The sequence below is a fragment of the Sus scrofa genome, chromosome 18 (genome assembly GCF_000003025.6).
Source record: "Sus scrofa isolate TJ Tabasco breed Duroc chromosome 18, Sscrofa11.1, whole genome shotgun sequence".
Classification (NCBI taxonomy): Eukaryota; Metazoa; Chordata; class Mammalia; order Artiodactyla; family Suidae; genus Sus; species Sus scrofa.
In genome coordinates, this window is record NC_010460.4 from 19979539 (window position 1) to 20000220 (window position 20682).

General features: G+C 59.8%; 1 protein-coding gene across 2 annotated transcripts; it reads left to right on the forward strand.

Moving 5' to 3' along the window:
- IMPDH1 (inosine monophosphate dehydrogenase 1) lies at window positions 445–16894 on the forward strand. 2 transcript variants are annotated; one of them, XM_021078709.1, is made up of 15 exons: window positions 445–676; window positions 5043–5141; window positions 7231–7279; window positions 9446–9547; window positions 9692–9766; window positions 10018–10224; window positions 10376–10463; window positions 11319–11518; window positions 12363–12453; window positions 12691–12786; window positions 13867–14010; window positions 14105–14249; window positions 14547–14690; window positions 14796–14879; window positions 16139–16894. In XM_021078709.1, exons 1-15 carry the CDS (start codon window positions 507–509, stop codon window positions 16158–16160), a joined length of 1716 nt encoding a protein of 571 aa, XP_020934368.1. In that variant the 5' UTR covers window positions 445–506; the 3' UTR covers window positions 16161–16894. The 2 variants fall into 2 exon arrangements, with proteins under 2 accessions (XP_020934368.1, XP_020934369.1); XM_021078710.1 differs by lacking the exon at window positions 445–676 and adding an exon at window positions 4780–4799.

Consider the following 20682-nt stretch of genomic DNA (forward strand, 5'->3'; position numbering starts at 1 on the left):
CAGAAGGCAAAGGGAAAAATTCTTGCCCTGGCGAGGTAGGTCTGCGGCTGACCAGTAGGAGGCACTTCAAAGGACCATGCCTTCGTTCTTAAGTGGCAGAGAAACCCACACGAGACGCAAAGAAAACCCCGGCCTCTGATGACACTCTGTGCTCTTTTCTCTTCTGGTTTTCCTTAGAAGGGGCCGGGAGAGACTTCATGGGATCCTCTGCAGTTCCGCTTCCATCTCCCGGTATCCAGTCTCAAGCAGGCATGGGAGAGACCGGCTGAATTCGACAGGAGCGTAGAGGGGCGGGTGAGAGCCCTAAGCCAGCGCGGAAAGCGCATTGGACTCCCGCCCTCGAGCTGCCCCGCCTACGGCACTGGAGCCCCGCCCCTGGCGCGCAGGCCCCGCCCCGTCGACTCCGCCCCTCCCCTGGACCCGACTAGGTTGCGCTTACTCCTTAGCCCCGGCCGGGGAGCCTCTGAGCGGAGAGGCTCCCGCCCGCCCAGAGCCGCGGTCTCCGCATGGAGGAGCCGCGCGCTCCGCCAGCGGGGTCCGGGCAGCTCCCGCCGCCGCTGCAGGGAGGCGGAGCCGCCGATGTTCCGGAGTGCGGAGCCCGGCAGCACCCGGGACACGAGACGGCGGCTCAGCGGTACAGCGCCCGCCTGCTGCAGGCCGGCTACGAGCCCGAGAGGTGACGCCCAGGGCTGAGCGCGCGGGGCGCATCCGGGGCGGGCGCGGCGGCTCCGGGAACCCGGCAGCGTTGAGGGGGAGGGGAAGGGCCGGTCCCACCACCCATGCCGTCTTTACTACTTCAACCTCTAACTTCCTGAAACCGGGCTCAGACGCCGCGCACCTGGCTTTGGTTGGGGGATGCAGGCGGGCACTGCAAAGGGTTCGGGGCTGCGCTGCACGAGGGAGCGGATCAGGAAAAAAAACGATCCCTAGTCTTAGCCCTGGATCTGCCCTCGACCGCACACCAGTTGCACCAGGTCCAAGTGGCTCCCACTCCTGGGGTTCAAATTGTGCCTGTTGGAGTCCTTGTCCAACTTTGCTTACTCCTCCTTAGCTGTTTCCTCCTAGAACTACCTGGAGAGTCTTCCTGGCAGGTCTAGTTGTCCAGATGGATGGCCTCCTCAGGGCAGGGTGAGGACAGCATCCCCTCCTCACCACTCACTGAGGTCTGATGAGGCTGCCAGGGCAACTCATCCCAGGGTCTCGCCTGAGATTCAGAACTCCCTTCTGCCCTTACCCTGCTGGGGTCTATAAGGGTCACTGGAGGAGCGTGGGGGTGTTGAGCTGGGCCCTGGGGGACTGGCTGAAAAGGAGCCAGTGGCTAATCTCTGGATTGTATCGCAGCTTGAAATGCAATCCCACTGTCCTTCCGGTCCAGAGGATTTGGACTTCTTTCTCTCTCCCATCTGTTGGTGCTCAGCAGCTTGGGGAAGTGACCTGGAAGCTGGGTTAGGGTAGGGGGTGGGAGCTGGGGGAATTAGCCCTGCAGCTCTGCCCAGGGGTTGGCTGCTTATGTAAGAACTTTTAAGGGCTTAAGGGGCTTCTGGGTGAAGCCTGGCCCCTCCTGCCCCTGCAGGGTGGCTCTCAGGAATTGATTCAGGTTCAGATGACTCTATCCTTCTTCCCATCTTGGGAATCCAGCTACCGGGGCTCAGGGTCCAGGGCAATAGAGAAAAGCCACAGGAGGTGAGGGAGTGTGCTGGGGCATATGGAGGCCTGAGGAAGGCAGTGTCTTAGTTGGAGCAGGTACTGAAAAAGTTATTTCAGCGCTCCGACCAGGGCCATGCAGGAGCATCCCAGATTGTACTTTTGCACTGAGGGGCTATCCCTATAACCCACCGGGCTCCGAAGGGCCTGTGTATAAACCTGAGACCCAGCCAGGTGGTGTAATGAGATTCAACACCTGCTGGCCAGACCTCCATCTGCTGCCACTAGCTTAGAGCAGTGGGGAGAAGACAGGGTTCCATGAGAGGTCTGGATTTGAGGCCCGAGTTGCTGCTCTCTGGCTTCCACTTGAGCAAGCTGTGTCGTCTGTCCCAGCTCAGCAATGTCCATGGTATTACCACCCCCACCCCCAAACTTTTCCCCTTGGAAGTGTTTTGAAATCTTGTCCCTTCAAGTAGCCCCAGACTAGAAAGAGACCTCTGGGCTCCCTGCCTGGACCTTGGTGCCCAGCTGGTCACTATTCCCCCACTGTCCACAGGACGGGGCTTGAAGAGCCTCGGGCTGTCTCTCCACTCTGCAGCCCTCAGGTGGGGAGCCTCAGGGGACCAACAGTCCTTCCTCAAGCTGCAAGCTGCAGAGGCCTACTGGTTGCCTGGTGTCTCCTCCCCGTGGAGGAAGCAGCTGGGGAAGATCAGGGGAGGAGGAGAGCCGAGGGTGGGGGTGAGGGATTAACAGCCTCTGGAAAAGGGCAGCCTAACCCGGGGCTGAGCCCCGCAGCTTAGAGTAACGAGGAGCCCTGACCCAGGTCAAAGCAGGAGGGGATGTGGCGCGGCAGGAGAGGCCAAATGGAGCTGTGAGGACTTTTGCCACCGGAAGGGGACCTCCCCTCAACTCAGCCTGGCAGGCTCCTCCCCTCCTTCTGAGTTCTACGCTGGGGCAGATGTCATACTAAGGTCACCTGAAGTGGCAGAACTCAACTGCTGTCCTAGGCATTCCTGACCCATGTTGTAGGAGATAGTGACCCAGAACAGGTCCCCTAGAGACCCAGGGAGACCACAGGGGCAGCCTGTGCACTGTGTCTGCAATGCCATTCTAGCCCCATCCTTCTCTGGCTAGAAAGGTGCCCAGGACAGCTCTGAATGGCTGAGTACTTTCTCTGGCTGGTCTCACTGCTCGGCCTCCAGGTGGCCAGTGGGAAGTCCTAGTGCTGGTCCCCTCAGGAGAGCGCCCCCCCATAGGGCTTAAGCCCTCCAGATGCTGAGGGGTCAAGTGCATCCCAGGGAAGCTGGTTCCAGCCCCCACTGGGCAGAGAATCCCAGCAGGTCTGCTCCCTCCTTCCCACACCAGAGCGCCTCTGGAGGCCCCCATTAGGAGCCTTCTAGGGGTTCCCTGAGTGGAGAGGGAAGCTGGCGGCGTGGGGGGGGGGCTGTGACTTCTGGTCCCCCACAGTAAGAGGACAGAGGGCAATAGGGACATCTCTGGGTCCCCTGTAGCACTCTCAGCCTCTCAGGCCTCATTGCCCTGGTTCTGTGGGAAGCCTCTGCACACAGATGAAACAGTCTGTGTTTTCCTGGCAGGGTCCAGGGGCGTCACTGGGGGAGGCTGGGCATCCCAGGGAGCCTCCCTTGGGCCTGGCTGCCACCACACTGCTGAGAGGTAAACAAACCAAGCCTCCAGGGCTGGGTGGGGAGGGAGGGAGTGCCACAGACAGCTACCTTTCAGGGAGAGGACTGCGTCCCTGGCCCGTCTTTCCAGCACCTTGCCAAGAAATGAGCTATAGGGACCATAGGAGGACAGAGGGGGAGACCATGGTTTTTGGGCTCAGGGTGGGTGTTGAAGTGTGGGATTTTTTTTTTCTTTTTTTTTTCTTTTTAGGGCTGCACCCATGGCATAAGGAGGTTCCCAGGCTAGGGGTCAAATCAGAGGTACGGCTGCTGGCCTACACCACAGCTATAGCAACGCAGGATCGGAGTCACCTCGGCGACCTACACCACAGCTCATGGCAACATCAGGTCCTTAACCCACTGAGCAAGGCCAGGGATTGAACCCGCAACCTCATAGTTCCTAGTTGGATTCATTTCCACTACGCCATGATGGGAACTCCGGGGTGTGGGGAATATTGGCTTTCTAGCTTCCAGTCAGGGAGTAGAATTAGCAGTTCTGGTCACACAGGGGGAAGGGTTTGCTCTCTGCAGCCCCTCCCCCCATGCATCAATTTGCTACCTAATCTCACTACCTTCATGGAGAAATCCGGGTCTTGCTGGGCACCCGGGGCCACCAAATTTCTGCTTTGGGAAAGTCTTAAAACTACCCTAGCCTCTGTCCTAATTTATACGTAGATTTACATGCCTAAACCAGGCCTGTGGCCCGCCCTGACCTTCCCACCACACCACCCTCCTAAATAAAAGCAAACTTTACTCTCTGGGGTTAAAACCCCTGGTATTCACACCACTTTCTGAGCTTAGGACAGGATGTCGGACTGAAGCATTGGCCCAGGAGTTAAGCAGTACCTGTCCCTCCCCCCTCCTGAACTGTAGGTTTTGCATCTATAAAGGGGGACTACTAATTGGCAATTAATAGATTTTGTAGAGTAAACGTGATTATTTGCGAAAAATACCTTGTAAACGGCAGAGGGCTCCAAGGCCACCCAAAGGTCAGGGAGTGTCATTGTTAAGAATGCCTGCCCGCTAGGAAGGATGCCCGGCTCTGGGGAGCGGGGAGGGAGTGCACTGTCCAGAGGGCACAGCCTCAAACTCCGGTGTCTGGGGACCTGGGAGCCCAAACCAGTTCCTCGAGCGGGCGGGCCCTGATTGGGTGTGGGCCTTAGTCGTGGGGACCGTAAACCCTGTGAGAGCTGCCTCCGGGGCTGGGGAGGAGGGCCAGCGGGAACGCGGGCTGGTGGGGTCCGGCGGCCCGGAGTGGCCCGGGCCGTGGGCGGGCCTGGGAGGGCTGCGGGGGGCCTAGGGGGCGGGACGTGGAGCGGCGGAGGGGGCGTGTCCAGGCCTGGCCCAGCCCCCTCCTCTGCTGGGCCCACACCCCAAGCCCGGCCCGGGCCCCGCGGCGCCGCTGGGCCACTGCGGGCGGCCCCGGGCGTGCGCGTGGAAGGAGCGGCTCGGCTTCGCTCCGCGGGGCTCTTTGTGCGTCGCGGGGCTGAGGAGGGCGGGCCCCCGGGGGAGGGGCGCGAGGCGAGGGCGGTGCCCCGGGCCCGCCCAGCCGCTGCTGCAGCTCCCGCCCCCGGCCCGCCCAGCCCGCGGCGGCAGCGTGGCCGTGGCTCGGCGTCAGCAGCAGCAGCGGCGGCGGCGGCGGCGGCAGCGGCAGCAGCAGCGGCAGCGGGGCGGCCCGCGCGGGTGTTTATGTCGGGTCGCGGTGTCTCCTGGCAGCATGGCGGACTACCTGATCAGCGGCGGCACCGGGTACGTGCCCGAGGATGGGCTCACCGCGCAGCAGCTGTTCGCCAACGCCGACGGCCTCACCTACAAGTAAGCGCCAGGGGAGGTGGGGAGGCTCGGCCCCACCTGGGTGCGCGCCCCGACGCGCCGCGACCCCCAGGCCCAGCGCCTGCACGTGCACCGCGCCCTCTTCGGTGACGCCCATGTTCCGCGGCCGGATTCGGGCGACTTGGGCGGTGGGGGGAAGGGGGGGCGGGGAGGGCCGGGCGAGGGAAGGAAGGCGGTCCGCGCTGGAGCAGACGGACGTGGCACCGCGACATCGCGGCCCTGGCTGTCATGCCCCGTTTCGGGCTGGATCCGTGTCCGGCCTGCCCCCTCCCTCCTCTCGTAGGCATCTTGGCCGCATGGAGGGGCCTTGGGCCGCGTGGGAAGGCGAAATATGGTAGTTACGGAGACTTTTCTGAGACCTTGGTCCAGGACACCCTCTCACTCAGAGCCTCACCACGAGGGCACAGGGGACCCTGGAACCCAGATAAGGCGGCTGCTTGAGTGTTGCCCCCCCCCCTCGCCCCCAGGAGAGGCCCAGCTGGGCGGTTGGGATGGCTCCTTTTTTCCACCGTCCAGTCCAGTCCTTTTTCCACTTGTGCCTCTGCCAGGCCACATGTTAGTACTGGTGCCCCCCTGGGCAGGAGTGTTCTCTGACTACCCCCGCCCAAGCCCACCCCACATGGAATTTTGGAGAAGACCTATCCTTTTGCCTCTGGCTTGGTTTACTTTTCCATGGGCCCTGGGCCAGTTGTCCTGCTGGCTGCAGGCCTGGCACTCGCTCTCCTTCTGGCTGCAGGCCTGTGTCCATGCCAAGAAAGAGCATCAGGACTTGGGACTGGGGTGGAGTGGGGATGCTGGTGAGCCAGAAGCATCCCTGTCCAGTCTTGTGTTAGTTCCTGCCCCTGCCTGTAAGCACCCCTGCTGGGCAGGCGTTTCCCTAGATAACAGGATACCCAGTCACGCCTGAGGACTGTGGCCCCTTGCCTGGCTGAGGCTGGGGCGTGAGCCAGGTGAGAGGTGTGTGTAATACCTAGAAAATGCCAAGGGACCCAGACTCCAGCATTTCTTCCCCATCCTCTCAGTGAGCCTCAGAGGCCTCTTCACGGTACTGAAGGGCTGCCAAGGGGCAGGGGCAATTAAGATTCTTTATTTCTTTGGTGGTCTTTGATGAGGAGGGGATCGGGTATCTGGGATATATTTTTCAGTGGAGTCTCCCAGGGAAACTTCCTAGGGAAATTTGCTCCGGGAGTTGCTCCAGGCCTTGGGGCAAATTAAAGACCCCCGCCCTCCCATCCACCCTGTAGCTTTTCCTTCCTGCCTGGGATGCCTGCTGCTTTGCTTAGTCGGGTTGGGAGTGTTCCTGAACATTTGCTTTTGGGTGTGTCTGTTGAGGCCCTGGGATTTCAGGCAAATTGAGCCTGTCGGGGGTTTCTGGGCTGTGACACTGGACCTTGCTGTGCCCGTGCATGCCTGCACTCCCCTTCTGGGGTTTGCTGTGAACACGGCCCACCCTAGTGTTGGCCTCTGCCATGCCTTGGCTGGCTCTCCAGTGTCCTGGTCTTAACCGTAAGGCCCCTTCCTCCCCTTTCCCATCCTAGGCCATGTCTGTTGGTTGTCCCAGTCCAACAGGGCAGACGTTTACCAAGGCCTGCTCTGTCAGAACGTGTTCCGCGCTCACCCCCCCGGGGTCCCTCCGTGCTGGCTGAACCCCGTGTGACTCAGCAGCCCCGGTCCTGGGCTCTGCCGCTTGCCCTGTGCTGGGTGGTGTTGATGCCATGCTGCGCTACTAAATTGTTCTCAGGTTCATTCTATATTTATTGTCTCCCTCCATCAAGATGGAGAAGTTTTCAATCTTTGCAGCTGCTGTGCTTGGCATTATAGGAACTTCTGTGTCCCTTGACAGAACTCTGAGCCCTGGGGGCAATGGACATTTGGGGCCAGCTGCCTTGGTGGCACCCCACGTCCGTGGAGCTTACAGCACTCTCTGGGCTGGAGTCGACGAGATGCTAGTGCAGGGCAGGAGGGTGGTTCAGTCCTCAGTCCTGAGGGGGCAACGGGACTCAGAAGCCCCACACCTTTCAGGGACCCCCCCCTGCACCCCCCCCAAACACTCACTATTCTCTCTTCACAGCGACTTCCTGATTCTCCCAGGATTCATAGACTTCACAGCTGATGAGGTGGTAAGTACCCCTTCATCGCTGACTGGGTGGAGGGGCTGGGTCTGTGCGTAGAAGCTGACCTCTTGCCCGAGGGCAGGGTGGGGGAGAGACTGTTCTTGGGGATGTGGTAGATGCAGCCGTTATTGCCCGCAGAAGAACTGGCACAGTCAGCGCGTTGTGCCTAACGGCTTAAGAAGCAGCTGCGGAATTCAGGGGTATCCTGAGAGGTGGGCTTGGCACAGGGCCAGAGGGCTCTCCATCCCTGACAGAACTGCTGGGAGGTTCACAGAGGCCCAGGGGCCTTTCTGCTATGGCTCAATGGGATCGGCAGCACCTTGGAAGCCCTGGGATGCAGGGTTTCATCCCCGGCCTGGTGCAGTGGGTTAAGGATCTGGCGTCGCTGCAGCTGCAGCTTAGGTCACAACTACGGCTTGGACCTGATCCCTGGCCCAGGAGCCCCGGGTGCCGCAGGGTGGCCAAAAGAGAAAAAAGAAAAGGGAAAAAGAGGCCCAGGGAGGGCGTGGGTCTGGCTGCGAGGGGGCTGCCTTATTATCTACTGGATTTTGTCTGAAATGCCAAGCAAAGAGATCATAGAAGCCAGCCAAATTAGGGAGACTTTGCAAGAATTAGACAGACTTGTTTATGGATCCACGATATAGAAGAACCAGCAGGAGGGTTTGAAGAATTTAGATTGTGGACAAATACGAGGAAACAGTGCCTCGCTTAACCCGAGGGGCTCAGAAGTAAACCAAGTGAATGGCCAAAGTCCTTGACACAATTACCGTATGACAAACTCGGGAGCCAGGGGGCTAATGCTGGTGGGTGTAAACTGTTTTCACGGAAAAGTTAGATTAGATTTGTCCATGACGAATTTTTTAAAAAAGCTTTTCCCGTTACTGTCACCCCTGACAGTTATTTAAGTCTGATTCTCGTGAAAAGCCAGAGCGCCAAGTGTGCCTGGATCACTTACATGTCGGGGAAGCTCATATTCAGCCTGTGTAGTCAGTGCTGACCCGGCAGATTTTTAGGGGGAGTTTGGGCTATTCTGGACATTCCTCTTGTGGCAGCAACCAGGAAGCCTTCTTGATTTGAATGTTCAGTTTCAACAGTTTACCGAGCACCCTGGCTTTGTGCCAGATCCTGGGCAGGGTACGAGGCAGAGAGCAATGGGAGACCCTTCCTGGCCATCAGGGGTCTCTCCATCCTGTGGCCTCTGTCAGGAGGCTGTGACTCTTCTCCTGGGCTATGCGAGAGAGGAGAAGGGGGAGTTTTCTAGACTGTGGGGCCAGGGTTCTGAGTCAGTGTCTGTGGATGGACTGCAGAGGCCTGTGAATCTCCAAAAACTTAGCCAGCAAAGTCTGTGTCTGAGGGTTTGGGGCTGCTGGCCTGAATCTCAGAGGAGTCTGTGACCTGGCCCTACGTACCGTTCGGAGGCAGATGCTTCCCAGATAGATACATCCTTGCAGTCCTGGCTGCTCCCTTGAGCTGCAGGCTCTCCTCTGTCACTTTCTCCCCTGGATGTCTAATGACTCCTTCCTGCGCTTCCAGCATCTCTCTGCCCGGACCTTTTGGCAGGTCCCCGTGCCTCAGGCCTTGTCACCTAGAATCCCTCCTCCACAGCGGAGCCTGAGTGACCTCTCAAACAGAAGCCAGATGGTGTCTCTCCTCCGAGGTCCTCCAGTGGCTCCTCATCTCAGAACTGAATCCAGGCTCCTCTGCGCGGCTTTGGAGGCTGCACACCCCCCACCCCCACCGCCACCTCCCCCACCGCCTGCCTCTCCGCTCCCTCTCCTCTGCTGGCTTTTTTCTTTTCCTAAATACACCTCAGGGAGAGTTGGAATCAAAAGCAGAGTTTCACACTCGGCTCCCTCGGCCTCAGACTTTTACTCGATTACTTTCTATTCATCAGCCCCCAAAAACAAGGTTTTCCCCGCTGCCGCATCCTTTCTCCAGTGGTCGTCTGGCCTTTTTGCTTTTCTTTGGAGCCCTTATCCCAACTACAGTCACACGTTGTGTGCGTCTTTTTTCTTTCCAAGTAGAATGTAAGCTCTGGAAGAGGGAGCAGAGACCTCCCCCCCCCGCTGCTGTATGTCCAGGACCTGTGCTGATGCCAGTTGCATGTAGCTCAGTAAATGTTTGTTGAATGAATGAGAAAACTTCTCCTATAGACTGTGTCTCCGTCTTCAGGACCTGACTTCAGCCCTGACTCGGAAGATCACGCTGAAGACGCCACTCATCTCCTCTCCCATGGACACTGTGACAGAGGCTGACATGGCCATCGCAATGGCTGTGAGTGGGGTACCTGGCTGGGGACCCCAGGGCCAAGAGGACTGAGTGGGGTGGGCTGGGCATCAGGAGGAACTGGACTCAGGTGGGGTTACAGAAGGAGGAGGGTTGGCTTCCTGGCTCTGACCCTACTTCCTTCTACCCCAGCTGATGGGTGGTATCGGCTTCATTCACCACAACTGCACCCCAGAGTTCCAGGCCAACGAGGTGCGGAAGGTCAAGGCAAGTACCAGGCCTGTCCCCAGAAAGAAGATGCCCCCGGCAGCTCCTGCCTCACACACCGTCCCCACCTCCCGCACCAGCCCTGGGCCCAGTGCGCTCCCTGGCTGATGACTGCGAGCTCACTTCCCCGCTGGCCTCTTAGCCCACGGAAGGTCCTGGCTCCTCTGTGGCATGGCCGGGATACCCTCTGCCCCCTGTGGCCAGACGCCAGCTTTCTTCTAGCTTTTTCCTTCCCCTGCCTCTGCCTGCAGAAATTTGAACAGGGCTTCATCACAGACCCTGTCGTGCTGAGCCCCTCACACACCGTGGGCGACGTGCTGGAGGCCAAGATGCGGCACGGCTTCTCCGGCATCCCCATCACCGAGACGGGCACCATGGGCAGCAAGTTGGTGGGCATCGTCACCTCCCGAGACATCGACTTCCTGGCCGAGAAGGACCACACCACCCTCCTCAGTGAGGTACCTGTGGGACAGGGACAGCGTGGCTGGGACCGAGACGACCCCACAACCTGGGGCCTCAGGCTGGTGCCCGTGACCAGGGACCAGAGGGAGGCCTGGCTCCCTTCTCTCTCACCTGCCAACCTGCAGGCCAATGTTCCTGGCCCCACAGGTGATGACACCACGGAATGAGCTGGTGGTGGCTCCAGCGGGTGTGACATTGAAAGAGGCAAATGAGATCCTGCAGCGCAGCAAGAAAGGTACCAGGGAGGAGGCAGAAAACCCAAGACGCGCCTCACCCCCCGCCCCCGGCCTGGCTCCCTGCACTCCAGACACCCTATTCCCTCACAGCCTTGCAGCTTGTCCCTGCAACCAGGCTAGATAGACCTCGGAAAGGGTTTGAATAACCCCTGGCTGGGGCGTGATTCCTGAGGCCCTTTTCCTGGCTTAGAAAAACCTATCCCATATTTGGCGTCTTCCCTTAATGTTTCCCAAGACAACTGGTCCTGTGAAATGCTCGGTACAGGAAAGGGGCTCTGTGGCCTTAGATGTCTGGCAAATGCTGCTTCCTGTATCCCCCGTCTTGCATAAAGAATTTTATGTTAGTTTATCAAAGGCTCTGAGAAGTCCTGCAGTTAAAGTTATTTGATATAGGGGCTGTTGACATAATGTTTTTTAGGTCCCTATGGGAGCCCCTGGGAACGGCGCCCCTGGGCTCATACTGGATTGTTCTCTGGGGATGGTATTGGGCAGGACACATGTTCCTCCCTGCAGGACAGCCTCACCTTTGTGCCCTGGCTGGAAGTTTTCAGCCACGGTGGCCTGTGGCCCAGCAGGTGAAAGGCTGCCAGTGCTCTGGGGCTGCCCACCGGGCCTGGCCAGGCCACAGGGCAGGAAGAGCTCCAGGAACTCGCCTGGTTGCGAGGTTTCTTTGCTTCCTGTTCCTTGGGCAGAGGGCCAGGTCCCCGGGAGCACTTCCTGGGTGGGTGCTGTCACCTAGCGGCTGGTTTGGGTACTTCAGGGGACTCTCTGGCTTGGTCCATTTTCATCCTTACTCCCCGCACGGCGTCCCCCAGAGGCCTGCTCCTTCATCTCAGCTCTGGGTTCCTTGTTAGGGAAGCTGCCCATCGTCAATGATCGAGATGAGTTAGTGGCCATCATCGCCCGCACTGACCTGAAGAAGAACCGCGACTACCCTCTGGCCTCCAAGGATTCCCACAAGCAGCTGCTGTGTGGCGCGGCCGTGGGCACCCGTGAGGATGACAAATACCGCCTGGACCTGCTCACCCAGGCGGGCGCCGATGTCATAGTGCTGGTAAGGGCCTTGCCCTGGAACAGGGGCGGTTCAGTAGAGTCGAGGCTTAAGACCCGCATTCACCTCTAATTAAGCCCGGAGTCAGAATTAGGAGGGAGACTGGTACTCTTGACAGCTCAGGACAAGCTGTGGGCCCCTTTGAAGGCTCTCCTCACTCTTAACTTGACCCTAATAATTAGCTCAAGTTCGGTGAGAACCTCCCACTTGCCAGGCGCTGCACTAAGACCTTCCTGCAGGTGAACGTAGCTGATCCTCACGGCAGCCCCTCAGGTACAGTCACCTCAGCTGTGTGTCAGATGGGGAAACAGAGGCTCCAGCGGTTACGTAATTATTCCTTTTGGTCAGTGAGCTAGCGGGAACTGGCTACGACCCCAGGCACCGTCACTTTGCTATGGGAATCGGTCCATACCACGGGTATGAAAGTGCTTTGTCTGCCCTGAGACTGAACTTTAGTGGGGCTTAGCTTTTGGGGGAAGGCGGGCGGGCCCCTTTGAGAATCCACTGAGAACTGTCAAGCATCTTCCCAGAGAAAGGCACAGATACATTCTCATGTCTTTCATAGGATTTCAAAATTTGTTCACGCGGCGTTCCCATTGTGGCTCAGCAGGTTAATGACCCCACTGGTTCGAGCCCTGGCCTCACTCAGTAGGTTAACAGTCTGGTGTGGCTGTGGCTGTGGTGTAGGCCAGCATCTGCAGCTCCAGTTTGACCCCTAGCCTGGAAACGTCCATATGCTGCAGGTGTGGCCATAAAAAGAAACAAAACAAATTTGTCCACTCGAGACCCGCTTCTCAGTGAGGAGTTTCAGCCTTCAAGCCTAAGCTTCCTGTCCCCCTCCTCCCAGGACTCATCCCAAGGGAACTCTGTGTACCAGATCGCCATGGTGCACTACATCAAGCAGAAGTACCCCCACCTCCAGGTGATTGGGGGGAATGGTGAGTGTGGGGCCCCCTCCCACCCCCAGCCCTCGCTCCCTCATGTGAAACCTTTCACTGCCCTTTGGCATCCCTTGGAGATGGCATCGCTCCTGGCAAGGGGGGAGGGGGCTAAATGAATGGGCTTTGGTTGCCGTAGGTGGGAGGGTAGAGATTGGGGTCCCGGGAAGCCCCTGGGCGGGGCTGGGGCATCCTGTCCTCACACTGTTCCTCCCCCTCCCTTCCCCCTCCCCCCAGTGGTGACAGCAGCTCAGGCCAAGAACCTGATCGATGCTGGTGTGGACGGGCTGCGTGTGGGCATGGGCTGCGGCTCCATCTGCATCACGCAAGAAGGTGGGTATCGGTAGGAGAGCGAGTGGCTGCCACTTAGAATGCCCCACGGGCCCTCCACAGGCCCTGGGCATTCACTTCCACAGATGCATGTAGGGGGATGGTGGGTTCAGGGGTGACCTGGGCTCAGACTGTCTGTCTGGCCCACTGACTTGGGGGGTGGCGGGTGTAAGATGAGGTTACCGTGCGTTTGGGGGGTGTGCCAGTCTGCTTCTCAGATTCTGGCCAAGGAGGCCCAATCTGCGGGCCCCCAGCTGGTGTGGCCGGCCCCTCTGGTGAGGGTCACTTCTCACAAATGCCGGCTGACCCATTTGGTCTTCTCTGCCCCAATCATCTGAGTTTGGTCTCTAAGCCTCTGCTTTTAGCTGTCTGTCTTCGCATTAACTACTCTGGCAGGAGACACGGGCCGTCTCTACAGGTTAACAAAAGTTCATTGTTTGCTTTGTGGCCACATCCTCAGCATGTGGAAGATCCCAGGCCAGGGATGAGACCTGTGCCACAGCAGCCACCCAAGCTGCTACAGTGACAGTGCCCGATCCTTAACCCACTGCCCCACAGGGGAACTCCTAACAAGCGTTGATTGACACCTACTGTGTGTCGGGCGTTGTTCTAAACTTTGGGGACACCGTGAGAACAAAACAAACAAGACGCCTCCAGAGAAGGCTTCCTTTCCACTTTATCCAGCCTTGCATCCTTCCCTCGATAAGTGCTGGTTCCTTAGACTTCTCACTTCCAAACCTAACGCTGGAGGACCTTGGACACTTAAAGATATACCAACCAATATCCCCACTGAGGCTGTGGGTACCTAAGCCTAGTAACAGGCCTTGAAGGGGGACCAGCGCCTGGGGAGAGGAGAGGCTGAGGGCAGTGCTAACGCTGCCCTCGAGCCCCCATCGTGCTCCTGTGGCCCCCGTGCCTGGAGTGACATTCCCCCTGGTGTTATTTGCTGCCACCTAATTTTTTTTTGCCACCCGAACATCCGGGGCAGTCCCTTTTCCCAGGTGGAGGTAGGGTAGAAGAGACAGGGGCCTGGACCTGGCCCACATGGCTCGTGACACCTCTGTCTTGTGTACGGTCCCCCAGTGATGGCCTGTGGTCGGCCCCAGGGCACCGCGGTGTACAAGGTGGCCGAGTACGCCCGGCGCTTCGGGGTGCCAGTCATAGCTGATGGCGGCATCCAGACGGTGGGGCACGTGGTCAAGGCCCTGGCCCTCGGAGCCTCCACAGGTGAGCGGGGGGCGTCTGCTGGGGCTCGGGCGGGCCTGTGGGGGGGCAGTCGGAGGGCTGTGGAGCTCGAGGCACTGACCCCCGACCACCGCAGTGATGATGGGCTCCCTGCTCGCCGCCACCACGGAGGCCCCCGGTGAGTACTTCTTCTCGGATGGCGTGAGGCTCAAGAAGTACCGGGGCATGGGCTCGCTGGACGCCATGGAGAAGAGCAGCAGCAGCCAGAAGCGCTACTTCAGGTGCCCTGCCCACCCCCTGGTGCCAGGCAGACCAGCCCCATCCCTTCAGGTCCCCCAGCGCCTTTGACTTCCCACGGTGGCACCCGGTCTCCATGCGACAGTCCTGGGACCCGAGGCACGAGGCACCAGTCGCCGACCCCCCTGACTTGGGCTCCCTGCTTAACTAGGCTGTAGCCCAGGAAGTGGCGGCTTTGGGGGTCCTTCTGGGTGGTATCCCCTGTGCCGGTGCCCTTGCGGTGGGGCGGGGTCCCCTGAGCCATGGGCGGCTGGGCTCAGGCTTCCTGCCCTTCCACGCAGTGAGGGCGACAAAGTGAAGATTGCCCAGGGCGTCTCGGGCTCCATCCAGGACAAGGGCTCCATCCAGAAGTTTGTGCCCTACCTCATCGCGGGGATCCAGCACGGCTGCCAGGACATCGGGGCCCGGAGCCTGTCTGTCCTGCGGTGAGCGCGGCGAGTAGCGGGGCGTCAGGTGAGGGGCTCCCCCCGCTTGCTTCCGTCTTTCTCTGCCCGTGGGGCCCCTGACCTGCACCTCCGCCCCGCCTGCAGGTCCATGATGTACTCAGGAGAGCTCAAGTTTGAGAAGCGGACCATGTCGGCTCAGATCGAGGGTGGTGTCCACGGCCTGCACTCGTAAGTGTGGCGGCCTCCTTGTCTCAGCTGGCTGGCACCGGGTCGGGCAGGCGGGGCCACAGTTCAGAGTCCAGGCCAAGGTTTCAGGGACCTCATGGGCCATCTGCACCAGGGAAGGAGGCTGCTGCAGGATGAGCCCGCTCCCCTCCCCTCCCCTGCAGGGCCCAGCCCCCCCTTGGACCCTGTCCTTTAGCCCCCATGCAGGCAGGCCCTCCCCTCCCCTCGGGCGTCTCCCCCGAGCAGGGCACGGGAGGTGTAGCCACTAGCCCCTCCTGGGCTCCCCAGCCCTTGCCTGCTCAGAAGCTTGGTGGCTGGTGGCAGGGGCTGGCAGTGCTGGGCTCTCGCTGGTGGCGGCCCCAGGCAGGCAGGTGGAAGCTGGGGCGTAAGCCCTTGGCGGGGAGAAGGGCAGAGAGATGCCAGGGCCGGCGCTGGGGCGACCGTGGGCGGGGGCAGTGCTAGCTGGCAGCAGTAGTTGCAGGCATGCGGCCCCGCCCTGGTCAAGAGGGCCTGTCCACCCGGGCATAGGCGGGCATCTAACCTGTGTCTCTTTCTGCCCCATCCTCCCGTAGCTATACCTTTCTGCCGTGTAAGTAACCGCGCTGCCCGGGCCAGGCGTAGAGTAGAGCAGGGGCAGTCTGGGTGGGACTGGGGCTGGGGGCGGGGGCGTTGGGCTGGGGGCGGTGCTGGGTGTAATCTCGGGACATGGACCCTAGGATGAGCGTTGTGGTGGGGGCAGCTGGCAGTGGCCCCTTCGCCAGAGGAACCATGCCCTTCCGGGGTGCAGAGAGAGGTCCCTGACTACAGGCCTGAGGCTGTCCTGTCTTGGACTGGACCCAGTGACCACAAGGGGCCTAGGCCGCCGTGCCTGCAGGGGTCGGGTGGAGACACGGGCAGCAGCCGTTCAGCTTGGTCTGTGCTCGCTCTGTGAGGATGCGCCGGGCCTTCCTGAGCCCTCGCTCCACCCTGGCACTGGGGACAGTCCACCAGCTGCGGCTGCGGCCAGGAGCATGGCTGTCTCTGGGCCTGACCCCGTTCTTCTAGAAGCCTTGACCTCAAGAGGACAGGGGCTCTGGGCCTGCTTCTCCTCCCCTCCCGCCCCCCATGGCTGAGGGGCAGGGGCTTCTGCAGCTAACTGCCTCTTCTGAAGCTGGGGACCGCCACCACCCTGGCAGCCTAGGGCCCGCCCAGGCAAGGGGATCTGGGAAGGGTGCGGGGTCCACACACCCACTGACCGTTTCCCTCTGGCCTTGTCTCCGCAGTTACGAGAAGCGGCTGTACTGAGGATGGTGGCGGAGGCCGAGGCGGCGGCGGCGGCGGGGGTGTGCCCCAGGGCCCCCCTTTGGGCACAGCCTCCCTCCGTAACTGAGTGGTCCACAGATTTGCACTACTGGTCCCCCAGCTCCTTTGCAGGGAGAGGAGGGGAGGCCTTGGGGGTCTGCGGCCCCTCCCTGGGCCTCCCCTGCAGAGTCAGGACTGCTCCCAGGCTGGGCTGCCCTGGGAGCCCCCCAGGTCCCCCCTCCTTCAGTCCCCTACGCCCAGCCAGCCTGGGCTCCCAGGCCCTGCGCCTGCCTCAGGTCTTTTCTCGCTGCAGCCTGCTCCAGCCCGGCTCCCACCCCTGGGGTGGGTGGCGCCTCCCGGCTTCTCCTGTAGGGCACCTCCCTCCCTTTCCCCGAACCCCAGAAATGGTGCTCTCCTGGCCCTGCCTCTGGCCCCTTCCCGGGCTGCTGCCCCTCCAGCCATGTGGCACTTCTGGGCTCCTGCCCTAGGCCAGAGGGAGGTCTCTGCCCCCTTCCCCTGGCCCCGGGCCATCCGGGCCCTGCTCCTCAGGCCACTCCCCTGCCCCTGGCCCCGGGGAGGAGGCTGCCCATCATCCCCGAGTCACCCCCTCCCCAGGTGTACCGTTCCCGCCCTCTCCTCTCAGCTGCAGTTGAAGGCTTTAACTTTGCACACTTTGGGGTCACAGTTGCGTCATTGTATGTAAAATAATCTGAATAAATCAAGAGGTTTCAAGGCCTCTGCGATCCCGTCTCTGTCCACTGTCCACTGGACAGCTGGCCCCCATCCTGGTGATGAGCGGGAGCCCAGAACCCCGGGCGACGAGGGCCACGAGGCCAAGCATCCCCAAGAAGGCGGAGAGGGTGCCACGGTATTCCTGGGGGTGCTGGCCCAGGTGGGCCGTGTGGTGCGACGTCTCCCAGGCCTGTGCCCACACCGGCATGGCCAGCCGCCGCCAGCCGGCCAGCAGCTCGTGCAGGCGGGCACTGTCGCAGAGAGGGTCGTCGTGGCTGTGGAAGACCAGCGTCGGGGGCCTCACGGGCAGCTGCCAGAAAGCACTCACTGCAGCCTCGTAATGCCGAATGGTGCAGGGCTGGCACAGGTGGAAGTAGAGCAGGGCTGTGGCCCTGACCACCAGGCCCAGGGCCTGCGGTTTCATCAGCTGAGACACACCTGTAGCTCAGGACCTGCTTCCCAGTCTCAAAGTCCTCCCAGTGGGGACAGCACTGACACGGGGCTGCCGAGTATCCCCAGAGTTGGGGCTCCTGGGACGTTCACACTGCCCTCTCCGCCTCTGTTGTCATTGGGCAGTGGGCACCCCGCTGTCCCCCCAGGTACAGACACCACTCAGGGCAGAAGCAGGGAAGTTGGCCTGGGACTGCTCTGGTGGCAGGAAGGAGCAAAGGGTCCAGGAGGGTAGTAAAGAGCTGGAAACGTCACCACCACCAGGGAGGGGCTGCTGCAGCCCGCTCTTGACACCTGTCCACTCCCAGGCCCTTCCTCAGAGAGCCACTGTCTTGGAGCCAGCCTCTCACTGTGGCATTTACCAGCTTTGGGGCGTCCAGGGAAGAGAAGGAAAGAGCTGGACGGCAGGACTTTGGGGTACATTTGGAACTGGTTTAACACCTGCTCCAGGAGTTGTTGCAAAGTGACTGGGTCATTGAGAGTCCCTGGAGGCCTTGTCCCCTGGAAGCACTGAGGAGTGCCAGGTGACCCAGCTGGGTGGGCGAAGGATGCCCGGGTATCAGGAGACCGTGAAAAGATGAGGGGGGAGTTCCCGTCATGGCTCAGCAGTTAACGAACCTGAGTAGCATCCACAAGGATGTGAGTTCAATCCCGGCCTTGCTCAGTGGGTTAAGGATCCGGCATTGCCGTGAGCTGTGGTGCAGGTCGCAGAGGCAGCTCGGATCTGGTGTGGCTGTGGCTGTGGTAGAGGCTGGTGGCTACAGCTCTGATTCGACCCCTAGCCTGGGAACCTCCATGTGCCGGGGTGCAGTCCTAAAAAGAGAGAAAAAAAAGTGAGAGGGAATGTACCCAAACGAGGCCGTGTTTCATGGTTGGCTTACACACTGGTTTACGAAAACCACACTGGAAGCAGCTTGACCAGAAATTGAGATGGAAAAGATCTAAGGTTTTAGAGAAATACCAAGTCACTCTCCATCAATTGTTCCTTTTGATCTAGACCTCATTGGTCAATTACAGCTGACCAATAGAATGGGTCAATAGAATGGGTCACTCTATAGCAATGACCTTCCTCTTTCTCGAGGTATGTAAGCATTAGTTTGGTCCTTCTAGAGAACGTTAGAACACGGAACTCAAATTTTGGTGTGGGAGTTCCTGTTGTGGTTCAGCAGTTTGCCAACCTGACTAGTACCCATGGGGATGTGGGTTCGATCCCTGGCTTTGCCTAGAGGGTTAAAGATCCAGCGTTGCCATGAGCGGTGGTGTAGACCAGCAGCTGTAGCTCTGATTCGACCCCGAGCCTGGGAACCACCATATGCCGCATAGGTGCGGCCCTAAAAAAAAAAATTTTTTTTGGTGTGTGCAGAATCTCCTAGAGAGCTAAAAACAAAGCCAGAGGCCCAGGCTTACTGAGGACAAAAGGGGCTGGGCTTCTGAATGGTCACTCAGCATCAGGTGACTCTGAGGATCACTGTTGTAGAGGAAGTCAGCGCGTCCAGTTGCTGTTGCCTCGTGGACATCCATGGATTCAGTCAACTGCAGAGAGTGTAGTACCGTCATATGTCTTTATTGAAAAAACTCCCTAGGAGTTCCCGCCGTGGCTCAGTGGTTAACGAATCCGACTAGGAACCATGAGGTTGAGGGTTCGATCCCTGGCCTTGCTCAGTGGGTTAAGGATCCGGCGTTGCCGTGAGCTGTGGTATGGGTTGCAGATGTGGCTCGGATCTGGTGAGCAGTGGTGTAAGCCGGCAGCTACAGCTCTGATTAGACCCCTAGCCTGGGAACCTTCATGTGCCACAGGTGCGGTCCTAAAAAGACATAAAAAAAGAAAGAAATCCCTATATAAGTGGGTCCTTGCAGTTCAAATCTGTGTTGTTCAAGGGTCAACTGTACATGATTTCTAAGACTCTTTCCAAAGCATGTGTCCTAAGAAGAGAATTATAGAAGGCACAGCACCCACCCCATGGCCTCACTCTGGGGACTGCGTAAGAAAGTTATGGACACTCAGTAAGTTAGTCTTAGCACGTCGCTTTTGTCCTCCCGTCGCTCAGAAGAAAAGAGGCAGAGATAAAAGAATACCAGGCTGGACCCAGACAGCACCTCGATCTGGGTTGTCAATTCAGCCTGAGGGAGGCCCAGTGGGAAAGCAGGACAAGTGCTCCAGTAGAAAGGCCATGGCAGGTAGACTTTCGGAGAAACCCAGAGCCACATTTGGGACAGAGGCAGATCACAGGCCCCTCAGTCATCAGAACTGCGTGTCTGGGGTTCCCGTCGTGGCTCAGCATGTTGCCAACCCAACTAGCATCCATGAGGATGCAGGTTCCATCCCTGGCCTCGCTCAGCAAGCTAAGGATCCAGCGTTGCTGTGAGCTGTGGTGTAGCTCGGCTCCTGTGCTGCTGTGGTTGCTCAGGCCGGCGGTTATAGCTGTGATTTGACCTCTAGCCCAGGAACCTCCATATGCCACGGGTGCAGCCCTAAAAAACAAACAAAGCAAAACAACAACAAAAAAGAACTGCGTGTCTACCTGGGGTCCAGCTCTGTTTGTGTGCCCACCCTTGCCCTGGCACACTCACCCAGCGCTATGCGGTCCAGGCTGCCCACCACCAGGCTGTTGAAAATATGGCCTCTCAAGCGCTGGGCCATGCTGTTGTGGCATCCCGGGTCCTGGCTCATGAGCAGGAGCATCTGTGCAAAGGTGTAGCCACCCAGGGAGAGCACGTGCACCATTAGTGGGCGGCCGGCCAGTGCCCCAGATCCCCGCAGCAGCGCCAACAGGTGGGCAGCTTGTCCCAGGGCCCAGCGCAGGCACAGAAAGTGGCTCAGCGCACTCTTCACAGCCAGCACATCAAAGCCACAAGCCAGGCAGAGCTGCAGGTACTTGGCCTGGGCCGCTGGCTGGCTGTGCCCCCAGCCACAGCAGGAGCAGTGGGCGGGGCCCCAGGGACTCTGGGGGTGGGGGGGCTGGCCTGCAGTACAGGTGGATGGAGCGGGAGAGCCAGGTCACTAGTACGTTGGAGGATAGCAGCGGGGCCATGGCTGGTGCAGCCTGGAGAACAGATGGAGAAGTGGCCGGTAGCCCTCAACCCTGGCCCCACCTTTCCCCATACATCCGCTCTCAGACCATGCACCTGGGTAGCTCAGGAGGGGCCGGATTAGCCCTCGGAGGGCCCTTGAAGCTTCTGTGATTTTAATGCCAATCAGAAACTGGGCAGTGAGCCCAGAGGGGAGGGGTCAGGGCCCCAGCTGCAGGCAACTCAGCTGCCCTCAATCTCTTTCTCCACCCTCCTTCCTCACGCCTGGGACCAAAAGGGACCAGCCATGAGCGACGAGGGAAAGGCAGCTCCT